This window comes from Macaca nemestrina, chromosome 5 (genome assembly GCF_043159975.1).
Source record: "Macaca nemestrina isolate mMacNem1 chromosome 5, mMacNem.hap1, whole genome shotgun sequence".
Classification (NCBI taxonomy): Eukaryota; Metazoa; Chordata; class Mammalia; order Primates; family Cercopithecidae; genus Macaca; species Macaca nemestrina.
In genome coordinates, this window is record NC_092129.1 from 67,938,154 (window position 1) to 67,957,078 (window position 18,925).

Here is an 18,925-nt window from a genome sequence, read left to right on the forward strand (position 1 = left end):
CCCTCCCCAAGGAATGCTACTAATAAGTATAGATTTTTAAAGCATAATTGTTTTGTGGCTGAAATAACAACAGTCTGAAAAACAATCCTAACAACTTCCTCTAGAGCTGCTATTATGGCAATCTGGAGAGAGGCTGATTCCATAGTCCATGTAGCTTTGTTTTGTTTGGATGGAAAGTCTGGCATTTTACAAAAATGTGGAACACTTAGCAATGGAATGACTTTTCCATAACACCGATTATCGTACAGCAAGACACACATCCATATGTCTTTGAAATGAGATTTTTAAGAATTCTCTGCTTATTATACAAGACAAACCACCTCTGGTCTTTCCATATGAAGGTGATAGTTTTCTACAGGCTCACGAAAGCTGCCCTGATTATGGTGCAGGACTTACAGTTAGGGAAAACCTCAACACAGATGGGGACCCAGATTCAAATTCCAGTTTTTTCACTTACCAGCCAGCTGTGTGACCTTGGGTAAGTTTCTGTTTCTCCATCTGCAAAAGAGGGGTCATGATAGTCACCTCACAGGGTTATTGAGAATATCAAATAAAATAACATATATAATGATCCAAACTCATAATGGGTGTTCCCCATCAATATTGGTTGAATATGAGTCTCTGTTTCTCCTGGCACAAAATAGCACTCCTGTTTCTGACCGCGACATAACCTTCTGGCAATGTCATTAACCTTATTAAATTTGGCAGCTCTGTGGAAAACAAAAGGTCAAGAAAGCTGTCATTGTTTATATAAACTGTTCATTTTGTTGTCCACAGTGCTATGAAGACTAAAGGGTAGAGGGTTGGATGCTGCCACCCAGGGAGTAACCAGGGAGAAGGGAAGTGGCTGGAACAGAGCCTCAGGAGGACTGGTCTTTACAAGACAGACTGGGAAAGAGGAGGGCATAGAGAAGATGGAAAGGGAGTGATCAGAGAGAGGTGAGGGTGCCAGGAAAACACTGTTGCAGATGCCAGGGGAGGAGAGGGCTTCAAAATGGAGTGTGTGGCCCACAGTGTGATAGGGTCATGCTGAGAGTTGCCCTCTGAGCTATCAATAAGGAAGCAAGAGTAACTGAATGGAGTACAGAAGGAACAGAAAGCAGGCTTTGGTGAGTTCGGTCATGTATGTAAGCTGAAAATGTTATAACAAATGTAGACAGAGCTTCAAGAACTTGAGCTCTGATGGGGAGGAGAGAGAAAAGATGAAGGAGGGAGGGTACATGAGACAAGGGTTTTTTCAAGAAGGAAAATGAGTTTTGATGGCAAGGAGCCAGCTGAAAGGGAGAGGTTGACAATGAAGAAGAAGGGGTGGATGAGGGAGAGAAGGAAACTCCAAGGAGGCAGGGTGGGTAGATAAATGAAGCAAGAATTGGATATTAAAGCAAAACTAGAGCTTGGGGAAACATTAGATCTCATAAGAATCTGCCGAACCAGCTGATACTGACCCTCATGTTTAGACAGGGGATTTAGGGAGGGATTAAGAAGAGTAAGGAAGACTGAGGTAATTGAAATACATGTGACAATCTGTTGTTATTGGAGGGGTAATAGGAAAAGCTCCTCCGCCTTCTGAAGCTTTCTTGAAAATGAACTTACAATAGGCAGATTAATAGGGAAAAAAAGTAATAAAATTTATTAATGTGTATGAAACTGAGCATGGTAGCTCACTCCTGTAGTCCCAACTACTCAGGAGGTTGAGAGGAGGATCACTTGAGCCCAGGAGTTTGAGGCTGCAGTGAGCTATGTTACACCACTGAACTCTAGCCTGGGCAACAGAGCAAGACCCTACCTCTTAAAAATAAAATGGTACACAGGAGAAAATCATCGGAGAGTGGTTACCCCATAACCCAGGGAGGTCCAGCTTTTTCTATACCTTTCTTCATAGGGAAAGGGGAAATGGAGGTTAAATGTGGCAATTTTGAAGAGTAGTAAATGATATTTAAGGGGAATGAATGGGCCCAATGCTCAGGCAGTGGAAAGTAAGTAATTCTTTTTGGGAACTGAATGAGACCTGAGAACAGGCAATAGTTTGGGACAACATTCATCTGAGCTCTAAGTGTGGTGTTTAATCTTCAGTCCCTTCCTCTGTGACATGAGTTTTGATCTTCTCTGGTTAATGAAATTTTAGGGGAGGGGACTGAAGGCAATTTTGTTCCTCTTTGGCAGGTCCAATTTCTAGGTAGACAAGGGAACTTCAGAGAACAGCTTCATCCAGCATGTACTAGTCTCCAGTGGCCTTTGATTTGAAATATCAGCATACCAGGGTGCCATATTTGGGGGTCACCCTCACTGAATCCTTAACTATTCAAGAAAGGATAAAGTCCCCCTTCCCTCTTGTCTTAGAAGTCTGTCCTCTCTGTAGAGTGTTCTAGCAAACACAGGGCTCAGCCTCCTCATGTTCTGACTAGCACTATCAAATAGCCAAAGCACTTTCTTCAGGCTAGTAAGGTGACCTGCAATTAAAATTTAGTTGGAAAGGCCACCTGGGATCTTATCAAATATCAGCCTTATTAAAGACCTCTCATTACTGTATAGAAGTTGGATAAAATATGTCAATGTAGGGGGCTCTGAGTGGAATCATCAGAGCCAGTGCTTTCCAGTCATAGAGTCGATGGAGTGCACTGGGATTTTGGATGCTGGTTATCACCAGAAGTCTGTCTTTTTCCAAACATGGTAGATCCTAGGTCAGTTTCTGCCTGGGATAAAATGTTTTCTATTAGAAACACATAATTACAAGTTTAAGCTAAATAAAAGCAGCAGGACGTGGTTTTACCTCTCAGCTGGAATTCTCCAAATAGTGGTAGTTGGGGTGGCTTTCATCATTGATTCTGTGAGTATTGGGCTTTCTGATTGGACCCAGAGATGATCAAGCCCAATTTTTTTAACCAGCCCTTTTCTTCTCCCAAACTATAAAGCTATTAGCCATTCCCTCCAAAACACTTGCCAGTTTCCTGTGAGATCTGTTGTGAAGTTTGGGTGCCTCAGTCAGCATGAGGAGTAGAAGGCTCTAGGCCTGGACATTGACCATTATGCTCTACCACACTGTGAAGAAAGGTGTGAGAAGCAGTAATAGCCTGCTCACCTGTCCACACCAAGAAACCACACAGCAAAAGCACAGCAGCTGGTTGACATGAGGAGCCTCCTACCTCTGCCACTTTCTGCCTGCGTGGCCTTGAATGAGTTATAGTCTTGGCCTCAGTTTCCTCATGTGTAAAATGGCTCTTCCATCAAGGGGTTGTTGTGAGGATTAAGTATGATTGTGTGTACAAGTGCTTAGCGCAGTGCTTGCTACACATTGGTTCCCATTAACTGTAGCTGTTACTATAAAAATATACCACAAAGTATTAGGCTCAGCCAGGACTGTCACCATCTCGTGCCATATCAGTTAACTAATCATGCAAATATGTCCTGGTTCTTTTCACTTGTACTTCAAGGACACAATATCACATTTTATTGATATATATAATATTTTACATATGTATGGGATATGTATGATATTTTATTCCATGCATAGAACGTGCAGTGATCAAATCACAGTGTTTAGGGTATCCATCACCTTGAGTATTTATCATTTCTATGTGTTAGGAACATTTCAAGTTTTTTTTTCTAGCTACTTTGAGATATACAATACATGGTTGCTAACTATAGCCACCCTACTCTGCTATGGAGCATGAGAACTTACACCTTCTATCTAACTGTACGTTAGTACCCATTAACCAACCTCTCTTCAGTGCCCTCTCCCACCCAGACACCCTTCCCAGCCTCTGGTATCTATCATCCTACTCCCTCCATGTGGTCAACTTCTTTAGCTCCCATATATGAGTGAAAATACATGATCTTTGTCTTTCTGTGCCTGGATTATTTCATTTAACATAATGACCTCCAGTTCCATCCACGTTGATGCAACTGACATGATTTCTTTCTTTTTTATGAGAGACATCATAAAAAAGTATTATGTATATAATACCACATTTTCTTCATTCATTCATTTGTTATTGATGGACATAGGTTGATTCCATATCTTTACCACTGCAAATAGTACTACAGTAAATACATGAGCATGCGAGTGCAGGTATCCCTTTGATATATTGATTTCATTTCCTTTGGATAGATACATAGTAGAAGGGTTGCTGGATCATGGTAGTTCTATTTTTAGTTTTTTGAGAAATCTCAATACTGTTTACCATAGTGGCTGTTCTAATCGGCATTCCCACCAACAATGTATAAGAGTTCCCTTTTCTCCACATCCTCACCAGCATCTGTTATTTACTGCCTTTTTAATAATAGCCATTCTAACTAGAGTAACTTGATATCTCATTGTGGTTTTGATTTGCATTTCCTTGATGATTAGTGATGTTGAGTTTTTTCATATACCTCTTGGCCATTTGTCTGTCTTATTTTGAGAAATGTCTATTCAGAAGGATATGATGTCACTTTTGGCAGAGTTATTTACCTGCTCTGCCCATCCACCAACTCCCCCACCTAGCCATAGAGGAAGGCATTCAGGGAAGACAGTTTTATTGTCATGAACTAGGAGTAGCCTTATAGTGGTTGGCCCAGTCACCTAATCGTAATCAAAGAAAGAAATGTATAAACCCATTATGCTGTAACTTTTAAAGAGTCTTCCCAAAGTTTTTCTGGCCTGAAATTAATAACCATTTATATAGCAAGTCAACTCAATCCATTATATAGACCAACACTTTGCAAGTGATTGAAGACTAGTATAGAAAGTTACCTTGCTCTAAGTTAAAAATGTGATTGGTATTTCTCAGATAGTTTTGTAGTCAGGGTATTTATTTGATTACACTTGCTGTCCATTGTTTTTAGGAAATTACTGTTTCAACCTTATGACAAAGAGCTTTGAGGCTGTGAAATAGAACAGATTTCCAAGTTACTTCTTTACAAGGTTCTAGGCTCCCCTTTGCTTATCCCCTTGGATCCTTTGCCAGGTTGGGCCAAATAATTTAATGAATTTATTTTAAATCGCAGGAGTCTTACGTTTTTGTGTATCAGATAACAAAACCCTACACAATATATAGTGCTCTCAGAGGAAGGGATTGAAGGAGGCTTTCAATGAGAGAATTATTTTTCCTCTGCCTCTCAATGTTTGAATTAAAACTCTTTGTTTCTTGTCTGTCTTTCATAAGATTTTAAAATTCTGTTTTAAAAAACACAAAGGAACACCTAAGACCTGTGAACAATGACCCGCCCCAGATTAGCTAGAGTTCATATCTTCAGAGAAGACAGATATTATAAAATGTTCTGTTAGGAACCCATTTCAGAAGAGTCTATGCCAAGTTCTTTAACAGAAATTCTAGAATGTTCAATGTGTGTTATGTTTTTAATTTTTAATGAAGACCATGTTATCTATTTACAAGGATCTAGGCTTCCCTGTACAAAGGACCCAACCTGGCAAAGAACTTTCAAAAGAGTCATTTTTAAAAGTAATACCCTTATTCAATGAGGCTGTTGGCCACACAGAGAATTTATTTATTTTTTATTTTAATTAATACCTAATGGGGTACATGAGATGTTTTGATACAGTCATGCAATGCATAATAATCTCATTATGGAGAATGGGGTATCCATCCCCTCAAGCATTTATCCTTTGCATTGCAAACAACCCAGTTATGCTCTCTTAGTTATTTTATTATGATTATGATTATGATTAATTTTAGACAGAGTCTCGCTCTGTCACCAGGCTGGAGTGCAGTGGCGCAATCTCAGCTCACTGCAACCTCTGCCTCCTGGGTTCAAGCAATTCTCCTGCCTCAGTCTCCTGAGTAGGTGGGACTACAGGTGCACACCACCATGCCCAGCTATTTGTATTTTTAGTAGAGACGGGGTTTCACCGTGTTGGCCAGGATGGTCTCCATCTCTTGACCTTGTGATCCACCTGCCTCGGCCTCCCAAAGTGCTGGGATTACAGGCATAAGCCACTGTACCCGACTCTTTTAGTTATTTTTAAATGTACAATTAAATTATTGTTGACTATAGTCACCCTGTTGTGCTATCAAATAATAGGTCTTATTCATTTTTCTATTTTTTTGTACCTATAAACCATCCCCACCTGTCCTCTAATCCCCCATTACCCTTCTTAGCGTCTACATAGAGAATTTCTCAAATTCCTTCTTTAGAATTGCTACTGGAGGCTTCAGAAGGTATCTCAAATATCCTAAAAAATGGGAAGTCTGTGTCCTTTTAAATGAGTCTGATTTTGGAAATAGCCATTTGGAACTATATTTAGTAAATTATATACCTATTCAAATTTGGTGACAGAAAGTTTAGTCAAAAACAAGATTATAAAAGAAAACATGAGGGCAAATCTTCATGCCCTTGGATTTGGCAATGGCTTCTTTAATATGACACCAAAAGACAGGCAATAAGAGGAAAATAGATAAAATGGTCTCCATTACAATTGAAAACTTCTATGTGTCAACTTTGGATTTGGCAATTTTTTTTTTAACATGACACCAAAAGTCAGGCAATATGAGAAAAATGGCTAAAATGGTCTTCATTAAAATTACAAACTTTTGTGCATCAAAGAACACTATCAACAGGTGAAAAGACAGCCTATGGAATGGAAGAAAATATTTGTAAATTATATACTTGATATATGTGCAGATTATCAAAAATATATAAATAACTCCTTCAAATCAACAATAAAAACAAACAAAAGCAAACAAAAGAAAAACCCACTTCAAAAATGGGCAAAGGACTTGAATAGACATTTCTGTAAAGAAGATATACTAACAAACAGCATTTGCTGGGCGCATGCTTGTCAACAAGCACATGAAAAGGTCACTAGAAATTAGGGAAACCATTAGCATCAGCATCATTATCAGGAGTCATTAGGGAAATGCAAATCAAAACCACAATGAGATACCACTCCTCACTTACTTGGATGGCCACAATTTTAAAAAGGCAGGAAAATAACAATTGTAAGAGAGAATTTGGAGAAATTGGAACCTTCACACATTGCTGGTAGGAATGTAAAATGGTGCAAACACTGTGGAAAATAGTTTGGCAGTCCTTCAAAATGTTAAACTTAGAATTACTGCATGACCCAGCAATTCTGCTCCTAGGTATATATATACCCAAAATAAGTGGAAACAGGGACTCAGATACTAGAATGCAAGTGTTCATTATAATAAACAAAAGATGGAAACAACCCAAGTCTCTCTCCATGGATGAAAGGATAAACAAATTGCATTCTATCTATACAATGGAATGTTACTCAACCTTAATAGGAATGAAGTTCTGGGCCGGGTGCGGATGGCTCACACCTGTAATCCCAGCACTTTGGGAGGCCAAGGTGGGCGGATCACCTGAGGGCGGGAGTTCAAGACCAGCCTGACCAACATGGAGAAACCCCATCTCTACGAGAAATACAAAATTAGCCTGGCGTGGTGGCGCATGGCTGTAATCTCAGCTACTCAGGAGGCTGAGGCAGGAGAATCACTTGAACCTGGGAGGCAGAGGTTGCAGTGAGCCGAGATCACGCCATTGCACTCCAGCCTGGGCAACAAGAGCGAAACTCTGTCTCAAAAAAAAAGGAATGAAGTTCTGATCCACACTACAACATGGATGAACCTTGAAAACATGCTTAGTGAAACAAGCTAGACAAAAAAAGGACAAATATTGTATGATTCCACCTATATGAAGCACTGAGAATAAGCAAATTCATAAAGATAGAACATGGATTAGAGGTTCTATCTAATTGATGGGGTAAGTAGGGTGGGGTAAGGAAAGGAAAGGAATTGGGAGTTACTGTTTAATGGATATCAAGTTTTTGTATAGACTCATGAAAGGATTTTTAAGATAGTGGTGATGGTTGCACAACACCGTAAATATAAATAATGCCACTGAAGTGTATACTTAAAAATAGTTAAAATTGTACACTCTATATATAACATTTTCATGCTATTCAGCAATGAATATAAAATATCATATTTTGTTATTAAGCATTAGCATAAAATTAAGCATATTTTAGTTATACATATTTTACCACAATAAAAAATTTAAAATGTATAACAGTTAAAATTATATTTAGACTGGGTGCAGTGGCTCATGCCTATAATCCCAGCACTTTGGGATGCCAAGGCAGAAGGATCTCTTGATGCCGAGACCAGCCTGGGCAACAGTTTTAGTGAGACCTTGTCTCTACAAAAAATACAAATAAATTTTAAAAATGTGTAAATTATACTTAAGAAATCTGGCAGCCCTTCCTTTCCTTTTCTGGACAAATGCATTGTTGAAATAGTAAAATGGAAATGGATTTTGTATCAAATTAAACTTTATGTCAGTATTTGAAAACTTACAAAAACAAGATTATTAGAAAGTAGTTAGACAGCTCTTCCATGCCTCCTTCTGAGGGTAAAACCCTTTTCTGGTGTAACAAGAAATAAAAGAGGGAAAATGGGTAGATTCTGCTGTTCAAAAGAATGTAGAACTCAGAGTTAACAATTGAATTTGGTCCAATTGCATGGTTCACATCCGATGAAAGGAAATTAGATAGCTTGTGCTTCGTCAACTCACGTTGACATTAATGCTTAGAGTTGGTGAGTCTTTCCAAATATTGTCAGGAACCCTTCTTCCCTTCTAATACTTGGATATGCTGTTGCTTCGTTAGGTGCTACCAGAGTTGTACAGGTAATGTGGGCCCTCGCGGGGATCCCTCCTAAGCTAAAGCATTGCAAACGATGGTTCATGTGCAACCCCGGTTCTCTTCCAGAGCACAGGAAGCTTGGAAACATGACTGTGACGGTGAAGAAGACTGTCCCCTCTCCCGAGGCCGTGCAGATCCTCTACCAGCGGATGAGATACGAGTACGAGTTTTACCACTACGTCAAAGAGCAGTTCCACCTGCTGAAGCGCAAGTTTGGACTTAAGTCTCACGTCAGCAAGCCCCCCCTGAGGCCACACTTCTTTATCCCAACTCCACTGGAAACCGAGGAGCCAATCGACGATGAAGAACAGGATGATGAAAAGTGGCTAGAAGATATTTATAAGAGGTGATGTGACTGTGTTGCCTCCATGGCTTTATCTCCCTTTTCCATAAAGTTCTTTGTTTTGGGGAAGTAAAATCCTTAAGGGACTAAATTAATGCTTGGGTGCATTAAAAAGAACAAAACATTCCCACATGTTGGGGTCATTGGGAGATGCCCGGTTTTGCGGGTTTTATTTGTTTAATTTTATTCTGTGTTTTCTCTTGGCTCTTTGGGTCTTTCCCAGGTACACTAGATGGCTCCATCCCAAGGCATCTTGTCATAAAACAGCTTTCCCCTTACCCCATATGATGGGAAAAGGGGGAGAAATATAGCCCCTAGCCTAATAATTTATCATTTGTAAAATGACTTATAAAAATATTACCTCAATGGTAGGAGACATCCAGACTTGTATATTTCAGTAGAAATACAAACCACTTCAGAGACCAGGGAATCTCCTCTGGAAGGATCTAAGAGAAGGTAAGACGGATTAGGACATCAAAAGGGAGGATAGAGCCAGGTGCCATGGCTCAAGCCTGTAATATGAAGCCAAGGTGGGAGGATCACTTGAGCCCAGGAGTTTGAGGTGGCAGTGAGCTGTGATCACACCACTGCACTCCAGCCTGGATGACAGAGTGAGACTCTGTCTCAATTAAATTTTTTTTTTTTAAAGGAGGAGGATCTCCCTGGGTAAGTGGTTTCTACCCGCATGGGTAGAGTTCTGCCTCTGGTCCTTCTCAGGGGGCACTTTCACCAAGAGCAGTGTCGTTATCTCTGGAAGAGCAAGTCAGCTTGTGCCACGTCCCCAACCAATCCCCAGCCTGGAGTACCTTTCAAGGTCAAAATGCATGACCAGCTCCATTGAAACATTCCATTTCGAAGCACCATGCTGACAGATATCAAAGTAGTCTAGCAGGGAAAATAATTTGTTTGCTGTCTAAGGAAGAATGTAAACAAGACAGATAAATCTGAAGGTCATGTGGCATCAGGGAAAGGGCATGGCTGTATCCTTTGCACCCAATATGAAACATCTTCTCCCAACATTGCTTTAAATGGAAGTTCCAGGAACCAATTTAGCTCAGGCATTTGACTCCCACAGCAGAAGTTCCGAGCCTGACCACAGATGGTGTGTAATCTATCAAACACACCCCTGGCCAAGTTGGGTCCTATAGGACCCGGTACTATGTACTATTGTAACTTCTAGTCCCCTAAGAGGTACCTGTTTTCAGTAAAAAGGGGTCCTGAGTTCTGTGCAGGTGACAGAGCTACCCGAGAACTACCTGAGTTCTGTGCAGGTAGAGTCCCCTTTCTTATGGGACCTGTGTGCTCCTGAGCACACCTCAACTCTTACCTGAGACATCAAAATAGAAGCAGCAAGAGCTTTTGGGGCAGAGACTGCTTGGCCAGCTTTGTAAGTAAGTGGCTGCCTCCAATGTAATGTAACTAGATGTTGGGCAGTCTCACTGTCCTAAGGTATGTCTTCTTGCCCCCTCCCACTGCCCCTCCCCTGCCACCTATCAACGATGCCTTGGTTCAGTCATTAGAAATCTGTTCCTTTGAGTTCTGAAATATTTTCACCTTAAAGAAATCCTGAAAATGCACATTCTCCTGGGGAGACGATAAACAGCTAGCTGAGAAGCCGAGGTTCAGTGGTGGCAGAAGGAAGGATACTTGCAACAAATTTTGTCTATTTCATATTTGTCCCCTAGAGCCAGCCCTAGCACATGTGTGAGTTGGGAGTAGTTAATAGTAAATAAGACTCTGACTTTACACAAGCTACACATTTTCTACTTTTCATAAACCACCAAGTCTCTCTAGAATTTTTTCTTCCTTCACTAAAATTGGACGGTAGCCAAGATGTAAAGCAAGTCATTTGGAACGTGCCGAGTGAGCACTAAAGCTACTTTATCATGAGATGTGTGTTAAGAAGGCTCCAGCCCACAGGAGTCCAGGGAGGGCAGGGACCACAGAGGCACGGAGTCCAGCACTTGGCCGCTCATGGGCCTTCTTTCTGCCTCAGAGGATGGGGGCAGAGAAGCAATTAAGGGAAATGTTCTTAGAGGAGGAAATATCCTTTGTCCTGTTCAGAGAGACCAGGGCCCTACCATTAGGCATACTTTCAAAAGCAACCTGGGGAACAGCTATCATATTCAAAACCAGTACAAGAACTGCTGCCTGGTACTCTGTGAGTCATTTCTATGAAATTCCATATAAAGAATGATGATTAGTTTACACACTGTGCAATCTAGCAATCTGAAAATAAATTTGAGTTGGCTGTGTTTTCTCTGCTCTTGTCAGAACATTGAGACAATTGGTCGTTCAAAAACATTCATCCTCTTACTGCAAGTTTACCTGGGTACTGTTACCTGTGTGTTCAAAGGCATTTATTTTCAGCAGTGATCATTATAACTTCACAACAAAAAATGGTGATGGATTTACTTACAGGGTCTTAATGTTATTTTGTCCCAACCAACACCCTCTAGGTCCTAAAAGTCAAGGTACTTCATCAGTTTATTTGGCAAACGTGACAACATTTTTTTTGGCCCTGGGCCCAACAGTTTGTACTTCATGAAACGTATTGTACATTTTACATAGTTTAATTTAAAAAAATACCTTTTAAGCTAGTTGATCTTTGACTGTCTTATTTATTATAACCTTTCAGCACATTCCAAGGTTTTAGTTACTCAGGAAGGAGTTAATTAAAATGATTTTATTTTGGTCTGATGGATGTTTTTTAAAAGGAAAATTATTATTATGAACCTTCAGCCTACTTTCTTGAGTGCCATAAAAGTGCTTGTAAATCTTTTTTTTTTTTAAGAAGAAAAAAATGGTGTTTGACATTGATGGAAATTCAAAAATATATATGGAACTGAAACATTAACTTAGCTAAAATAAAAGCAATCTGTGTTTGAGATGAAGCGTTCCTTAACTTATTCATCATGCATATAAATAAATAAATATAAATAAGTTGACATATTTTTTCCATCCTGTTGACAGCTGGAAATAAAAGTGCCTGCAGTTCCTCCCCTCAGCCTTCTTAATTGGCCAAGCTTTTTTCCTCAAGACGGGATTTTGAAAAGCTGTATTTTAAAAAGTATATCAACTTCCATTCTTGTAATTATATGACAGCAAAAAAAGGGGGCTGATAAAATGAACCAGTCATTTACTCATGTTGCTGCGTATTTTAAAAACTAAACAGCTGATTTTATTGGTATTTCCACGGTTGGTTTTGTGTCGGGGTGCTACATCTGAATTGTCCGTCTCTGTCATCCAGCATCTACGGGGCATGTCTACAGTCAGGTAGGAAAGGAAGGATGTGCCCCAATTCTCAGTGTCTATGATGATCTGTTTCTCAGACATGTAACGCCTCAAAACCTGGACCACTCTAACCTCTCAAGTGAACAGTCTTGATCCAAACACCCTTCTTCGGAAACTTCACTGCTGTGGTCAAATGGAGCTTACAAAGAGAAACAAACTCTGTGCTTCCTGTGTCTCTGATGTGACTGTGTATTCCAATTATATGTGACTATTCTATAAAAGAATCAGAATGCTGATACTAAAGGAAAGAGAAATCCACTTTGGTAATAGCATGCTTTATTTCAAGTAAGAATATGTGAATCTTAAACAGCAGGTGATAAGTGGTGACCTTTCTCCATCATTTTGTTTGTCCTTCTGTAACTCAATCAAATGATGTTAGACTCAATGAACTTTAGAACCAAAAGTACTAAACAAAAACTGGACCATGCCATATCTGGGGTTGCTTGTGTGGTCTGAAGTTCTTTATACATGTGCCATCACCTGCAGGTTTATCCAATAAGCTATTTGGCCATAAATGAACTCTATAGATAATGACAGTATTTCTTAAAAGGCAGGATGACAGCCGGGTGCGGTGGCTCATGCCTGTAATCCCGGCACTTTGGGAGGCCAAGGCGTGTGGATCACAAGGTCCAGAGATCGAGACTGTCCTGGCTAACACAGTGAAAACCTGTCGCTACTAAAAATACAAAAAATTAGCCAGATGTGGTGGCGCGTGCCTGTAGTCTCAGCCACTCAGTAGGCTGAGGCAGGAGAATTGCTTGAACCCAGGAGGCAGAGGCTGCAGTGGGCTGAGATCATGCCACTGTACTCCAGTCTGGGGGACAGAGCGAGACTCTGTCAAAAAAAAAAAGGCGGGATGACAATCCATAGCTAAAATAGCCCTCTGGGTCAAAATTGTGAAATCCCCTTCAAGTAAAGATAAAGAGGAGTTATTTTACTAACATGGCTTATTTCACATCAGATGATAAAGAAACCTATAAAAAATAAATAAACATAATGTTTTAAATATCCTGCTACAGAAAAGTCTGTTTTAAGCTAAAACCAAAAATCCAAGTCTGTTAAGAAAAACACACAGAACTTCTTTCACAGCCCAGCACATTCATTGTGATATCATGCAGTGTTAGTCTTCTAGGCCTACCATAACAAAGTGCTATGGACTGGTTGCCTTAAACAACAGAAATGTATTGTCCCATCGTTCTGGAGGCTGGAAGTCCGAGATCGAAGTGCTGGCAGGGTTGGTTCCTCCTGAGGCCTCTCTCCTGCGCTTGCAGAAGGCACCTTCTCCCTGTGTCCTCCCCCTATCCCTGTCTGTGTCTTGATCTTTTCTTCTAAGGACCGCAATCATATTGGATTAGGGCTCACTCTAATGACCTCATTTTAACCTAATGACTTCATTTAAGACCCTACTACGATTTGGCTGTGTCCCCACCCAAATCTCATCTTGACTTGTAGTTCCCATAATCCCCACATGTCATGAAAGGGACCCAGTGAAGGGTAATTGAATCATGGGGGTGGTTACCCCCATGCTGTTGTTCTCGTGATAGTGAGTTCTCATGAGATCTGATGGTTTTATAAGGGGCTTCCCCCTTTTGCTCAGCACTTCTCCTGCTGCTGCCACCATGTGAAGAAGGACGTGTTTGCTTCCCCTTCTGCCATGATTGTCAGTTTCCTGAGGCCTCTCCAACCATGCTGAACAGTGAGTCAATTAAACTTCTTTCCTTTATTAATTACCCAGTCTTGGGTATGTCTTTATTAGCAGTGTAAAAACAGATGAATACAGATCCTATTTCCAAAAATGGTCACATTCTGAGATACTTGGTTAAGACTTTACTATATGAATGTGTGGGGGACACGCAATCCAGCCCGTAACACCCAGACGACAGCAGAAAAGTTAGGGTGGAGGAACTGAATTCCAACAGGAGAGAAGCAGGCCTCAAAGTACAGACTCCTATAGTTGCACTGGGGCTCTGGAGCAGTGATCTGGTCCATTCCCTCATTTTACAGACAAGGAAAACCAAGGTCCAAAGAGGAGACCTTGTCACATGCTAACTTTGCCCATTGCGGGTTCCCTTAACTTTTGAGCGGCTACCAAATTAAAACTTTAAAAAGGTGATACAGCCAAAGCCCATCCACCGACCTGGGATCCAGATTGAAAGCCATGAGGCACTTTCAGCCGCACCCACTGCCACCTGCCACACTGGAGCAGCCTCCCCATGGGGCTCTCCTGGGAGCCGGGACTATGGAACTCACCTTTCCACAGAGGGAGGGGAGGCCCTATTGGTTTTCAGTCACTTAAGTCCTCAGAGACAAATCCCAAATAATATTTTATTCTTGATTTTTCTGTCTGCTCAAAGGACACAGAGAGGTTCTTGTTCCTTGGTAAACAGACTTGGAGCATGTTTGCCCATCTCAGATTACAGAGTTTTATTTCTCTTAAAGGCAAAATGAAGATTCTTGTTCTACTTCCTGTAATGAGTTTCAGATGGACCCACCTCCAAAAATACAGTCAAAATGCAGTTCATAAAACTAGTGGAAGTCAAGTACAGACATGTCCCAGGAAAGCAGAACCAGAGGAGAAGCAGACCCCGGGCACTCGCAGGACTCTTTGACTCACTGGAGAGTTCCCGTCTGCCAGGGCAGGCTTGGCTCACTGCTCTGAGCACTGCAGATTCCCGAGGAACACCCAGGCCCACAGATGTTCATGGGCCACAGAATTGTGAACTGACCACTTGTGCATTTTGGATTTCAACTTGTAAACACAGGGATTCCCTTTTTACAAAAAGAAAAAGGAGAGGATGAAAAATCATGCAAAGGAAAATTGTGAGCTAAGTTTTTCCTTTTGGAATCTTGGCATGCGCATTTAGCTATCTTCAATCTGGCTTTCACCAGACGCTGTGTGCTTTGAGCAGCGTGGAGCAGTCTGCCCTGCGCCGCTCTGCCAGAACATTCAGACTTGACCTGTCACAGGCCTCTTATTCCAGTCATGAGCAGACACGGCCCAGGAGATGGGCCCTGCCAGACACAGCAGGCTGCCTTCAGGGTGCAACCAGAGAGGCGGTAAAAACCTAGGAGGAGAGCAGTTGACTGACTAGGCTGGGGGCTGCCCACCAGTCAAGTCCCCAAGTTCAAGTCCCAGCTGCTCTGTTTCACTGGGCGTCAGAGTAAATCATTTGACCTCCATCTGTCTGAAATTGACTCAGCTGGAAAACATTAGAAAGAAAATAGAACATCTACTGAAAACCAAGAACTGCTTCTGGGATGAACTATTTCCCACCCTTGGCCCCTAAATGCTAAAAGACTGAGAGCCACAACCCTTCCTAAGCTGATGAAAGGTTTGTTCTCACCACAAACACTGTATCCCGAGCAAGAGGGCATAGAATTCCATATAATCATTCCAGGTTGCCTGAAGCCCCCGCTCCTTCATGTCTGCAAGTGGCCTTGCCCAACATGCTCTAAGTCCATGGATAGCAGCATTTCTGAAATGTGAATTGAGCTGCCAGGAGTAGGCACATCCTCCTGTGCATGAGATAGAGCAAATGCAGCAAGGACCTGTCTTGAAGAAACATCCGTCCATTCCTCCTGACCTGGTTTCCGCCGTTCTGTTTACTGTGCCATTATCCAAAACAAACCACTCTGTGGAATTCCACTTTTCTCAAGCATTCTTTGGGACGAGTTTGTCTAGCTGCGAGTTACAAGATTCATCTTTAATTCACAACTTGTACTAAATACAGGCTTCCTCTAACTTCTTTAAAGTACCATGTGTATCTGTGATCCCGTGACTAATAGTAATAATGAGCCTAAAACATCCATGTGAATTAATACAGGTTGTGCACAAAGAAAAGCGTTAGTAAAAATTGGAAACCTGGCAGGACAGGAGTACTAAACTTCTTGGAGGGTCGTTTCTCATTCTCAGAAGTAGCGTTACTGCCGTGATGTGGGAGAAATCTGGCAATGATTTTGTGGGCTGGTGATGTTTCCAGCATGGTTGAATCTTACCCCCATAGGACTGCCATTTTGAAACTTTAATGTGTTGTATTACTAATCTTTCAAATGCAGAAGAGAGTTAAGACACTGACCACAAACTTCCTTATAGTCACCTTAAGTTTTGCACATATCAAATTTACTATTTTCTTTTTCTCCTTTCGGCACACTTTCCTACGTGTTGTCTGTCTTTGATCTGAAGCTGGTGAAATTCTAGGCCAATGCATAATCCCAAAGGATAATTCATGAACCAAGTGTGTGAGATAGGCATGAAAATAAAATCACTGTGTTAAATAATTTTGGGAGTGCTGCAGTTCATAGTGTGGTGTTACACAGTATGGTATTAAGGACTCATGCATACTAAAGCATTTTTAAAAATTAATCTTTGTTAATTTCAAATTTCCCAAAACTATTTGCCATGAAACCCTTATTTGCTTAAGACCCACTAATATCCTGTGGAACTAGTGTTCTGGAGACTACACTTTGAGAAACAATGCTTTAATGCAAATTTATACATTACATTTTTCCTCGTTGGATGAGTTGCTTTCCTTTTACTGTGGTTCAATTTTGGTCCATGCCTCCTGCTTGAAGAAAATATATTTGCATCAGATGATGAACATGTTGATAAAAAGAAGATGGGGACAAATGACATTTTTAGAAAATAACAAGGAATCATCTTTCAGCTTTGCTTATTCTCCTAATTACATTCCTCTATCTCAGGAAAAAGTAGAAACTCTGTTCACGGTAAAATTTTTTATACTTTTTCATGTTATTTGGGTACCTCGAATTAATTCATAACTCCCATGAGGATCAGTGCTTAAATCCAACCAAATAAAGGACATCTGTCCCCCTTTCTTCCTTGGCCTACAGTTGCTTGTGCAATGGAAAGGAAAGCTGTGGCGAAACAGAAATCGCAGGTGTTTCAAGTAAGGTTGGTAACCGGGATGATGAGATTGCTCAGCTCCAGAGCGCTCAGCCTGCACACTGGGGCACCTGTGTTGTTCAGTGCACTAGGGGGCGCCGTATCCATAACAATTTACTCAAGAAATCTCAAGGTCTTTCCAAACCTCATTTCTCTCCCTCACTTGCTCATTTTCCTTCATTGCTTTAGAGCAGTATGGCCCAGAAGAAACTCATGGTTGGTGTATTTACCTACTACATTTACCAGTGTACATACACACTGTTGATCAATAAGTTATTATCTTTCCCAGGTCTTCTGGCCTGTTTTAAGTTTTGTTGCTATTATTTTTAGAGTACTGTTGTATTTTCAAAATCAGTCTTTATCAGATCATCTTTTCTGAGTTTGTTGTGTAACTAAAACATGATGACAATTCTGGTTCAATAATCCAGAGGTGACCCATGCGATGACTGTCCCGGATAACCTTCAGGCAATACCATAATTGCCACAATAAAGATAAGTAGAAAGTGTGTATAATGCAAAAAAAAACAAGGGTATAGGAAGATGTCAAGAAAGCAGTATTGCCCTGTTATCAAGGCAGGCCACACTAGAAAAGGATTCAGGTAACTCTCAGTTTAAATTATTTTTATCTACAAAAATTACTGGCACACATAGGGGCTACATGGGAGGTCAGTAAAGACTTCAGTAAGGAGAAGACCTCATGTGGGATTTCAGCTAGAACAGCGGAATTTGCAGATAATAGCAAGGCAGATCATAAGCAGAAATATCACTCTGCCCTTGCAGCAGATTTGCAAGAAAGAGGCATTGTCATCCCTATTTGTATAATAGGAAACAAAGGCTCCAAGAAGTTAAATAACGAGCCCGTGACAGCACAGTAAGGAGCAAGAGCAGGATGCACACTCAAATGTAACATGCCCTTGCTTTTTTTTATTGCTTGTAGGAGGCAAGATAAGATTGAACCAGATTGCTAAAAATTTTGGAAGAAATTTTGATTTACTCTAAGGGTAGTGAGGAAGCCTTGGGTATTTCAGAACACAAAAGTGACACGAAGAAATCATTTTCCTTCTTCTAAATTAATTAGCACCCTGTGTATCTACCTCGGCCCTCCCTACTTCTTTGCAGATCTCTATTCTCTGTGTAGATGGTTATATGGATTAGGAAACTAAGGCTCAAAGAGGCAAATTGATTTTCAAGAGGTCACATAGTGGGTATAGTTGATTCTAGAACCTTCTGACTGCTATCTAGCACTCTTTTGTCTACATTATGCTGCCATAGCCAATGTATAGAAAATCATTTTCATCATTCATTGAATATGTTTATCACATAATAACGTCAGGAATCCCTGGTGAGCAGCATTTGGACTCTTGGTCTGAGAGTTTAATTAAACATAATAGAGACAATTACTGTTCATTTGGGGCAATTTTTAAGGCTCTAATTCCAGAAACAAACCTGAAATGAAAAGACTCTACCAAACTAAAACCTATGTTTTACCTGGTTTAATCTTTACTACATTCTACCTACCCCTTTTTGCACAAATCTGAATTTCAAGGATGTAAAGAGAAAAACGGCAATATGGCTAGATTTAGACATAAACTTGGTTGAGTAGAAATAAAAAATATCCCTTTTTCCTACTCCTTGTAAATCAGTATCCAACTCTTGGGTACAGGATATTGAGTGGGGATGGGGAGGAGTGGGGCAGAAGGAAAAGAAGAGTCAGGAATCC

General features: G+C 40.8%; 1 protein-coding gene across 1 annotated transcript in view; it reads left to right on the forward strand.

The window, feature by feature from the left end:
* The window catches only part of LOC105488996 (uronyl 2-sulfotransferase), a 316,456-nt gene extending 305,188 nt beyond the window's left edge, over window positions 1-11,268 (forward strand). Inside the window, exon 8 of the mRNA XM_011753546.3 lies at window positions 8,732-11,268. Within this exon, the coding sequence (XP_011751848.2) occupies window positions 8,732-9,015 (284 nt within the window). The 3' untranslated portion in view covers window positions 9,016-11,268. The remainder of the gene's footprint in view (window positions 1-8,731) is intronic.
* The last annotated feature ends 7,657 nt before the right edge of the window (window positions 11,269-18,925 follow it).